The following is a 1651-nucleotide window of genomic DNA, read 5'->3' on the forward strand; positions in this document are numbered from 1 at the left end:
GGCAGCTGTGCCATCGCCACACCCTGTGTGTCCTATCATTAGCAACTGTCCGGTAAAACCCTTCAGTGGTGAGACCGGCGAGCCCTGGCCGGGTGTGCTAGCCAGGCCAGGCCACTCACGAGAGTCAAACTTCCAGGCAATGGTGATGCCGCCGATTTCAGAGTCGCTGAATCTCAGCAGGAAGGTGCCGTCGGGCTTGTTGATGAGCAGGTCGTGGGCCTGCTGCTTGTTCACGAAACCCAAGATCGCGCTGGAACACAAAGGCCAAAGGGTGGGGACAGAGTGAGGCCCGGGCCCCGCCAAGCCCACCCCCACCCCCTCCCACCCCACCCGCACCCCGAAGATGGGGCGATGCTCACCCATCGTTCCAGTGGGGCTTGAGGTGCTTCTTCAGCACCTCCATGACACCGTCAAACCACTGCCAGAAGGTGTAGTTCCGTCCCGGCAAATTCTCCTGGGTGAGCGTGCCACCGAGAGAGGAGGGAAGCAAGAGCAGAAGTTGGAACATGAACCTGCATGTGACTCCATGGGAAAACAAACACCTCTACTGTCAGGGGCACCCCCGCCCCGCCCCTCTCTCTCCAGGCCTCCAGGGGTGCCTTGGAAGAAAGTCCTGGTGACCTGCTTCTGAAAGCCCACGGCCACGGAAAACCCCGGGCAGCGCTGTCCTGCCGTGCACGAGGCTACCACGAGGGGGAGCTGATCTATAGGAAATGAATTTTCTTTTCTTTTTTTTTTTAATTTGAGTTTTACCAAATACTTTTACAGTCAAAATACAAAGTAGAGAGGTCAGGAAGGGAGAAGGGGCAAAAACCAAAGAGAAATGCACCCAGGGCCCTGGTAAGCCCTGCGAGAGACACTCCCCACTGGCTCCCTGCTGCTGTCAATGTGGGGCCCGTGACCAGCAGCTTCACCTGGGGGAGCTTTTAAGGAAAGTGGACTTTGAGGCCCTGGACTCAGACCCAGGAGTGAGGGGGTCAGCCTTATCTGTGAGGCCTTCGACTGCCTGTCACCCCACAGCGTGGGACCAGCACAACACCGCTCCCTGCGTCTACTGGACGGCAGGGTGTCATTGTGTCCACAGATGGGCCATGGGGGCCACCTCTGATGACTGCTGGCCGTGTCTGACCACAATCTCATTCAAAGCATTAAAGACTCAGCACCATCAGCAGCTCGAATGAAGGGTCTTTGCCACTCTTCCCAGGAGTGGGGGCTAAGAAAAGAAACGGGTTGAAAATAGGGGAAATATTTGCCGAGGGGTCCCTGGATGACAGTAGCTGAAGGAAAAGGCCCCAAATTAGCACCCCCAGTGAGGTTTGGGAGCCAGTCTCTACATGATCGCTCAGGGAATGTCCACCCGAGAGGGAGCAGGCTGAGCGGGCAGCTGACCTCCCAGTGGCTTTGCTCCCTGCTTCCTTCATAATGGCGCCTGGACTCCAAGCATAGCCCTGCTTTTAATATGCAAAGAGGTCATCTTCTCTCTCAGATCAGCAGCTTCCTACTATTGGGGTCACGGGTCTCTGGCTCGGCAAGCCTGCTCTGCGGTGGCAGGTGGCGGCCGCGCTCCTCACCCTGTTGAACTGGGACCAGGACACGGACATGCTGCTGTATTCCTCCAGGTGGCTGCTGCTGTGATTGAACAGCTTCTGCG

The 1651-nt window shown here is 57.3% G+C and overlaps 1 protein-coding gene across 1 annotated transcript in view; it reads right to left on the minus strand.

Annotated features, from left to right (window-relative positions):
• Positions 1-1651, minus strand: part of LOC101661010 (signal transducer and activator of transcription 5B) — an 18733-nt gene that overhangs the window by 3929 nt on the left and 13153 nt on the right. The window contains exons 10-12 of the mRNA XM_045299446.1: positions 1572-1646; positions 360-454; positions 120-250 (exon numbers count right to left, since the gene is read on the minus strand). Coding sequence (XP_045155381.1) covers positions 120-250; positions 360-454; positions 1572-1646 — 301 coding nt within the window. The remainder of the gene's footprint in view (positions 1-119; positions 251-359; positions 455-1571; positions 1647-1651) is intronic.

The sequence above is a fragment of the Echinops telfairi genome, unplaced genomic scaffold, assembly GCF_000313985.2.
Source record: "Echinops telfairi isolate 266 unplaced genomic scaffold, ASM31398v2 ScPeMD7_7458;HRSCAF=8496, whole genome shotgun sequence".
NCBI classification, from domain to species: domain Eukaryota; kingdom Metazoa; phylum Chordata; class Mammalia; order Afrosoricida; family Tenrecidae; genus Echinops; species Echinops telfairi.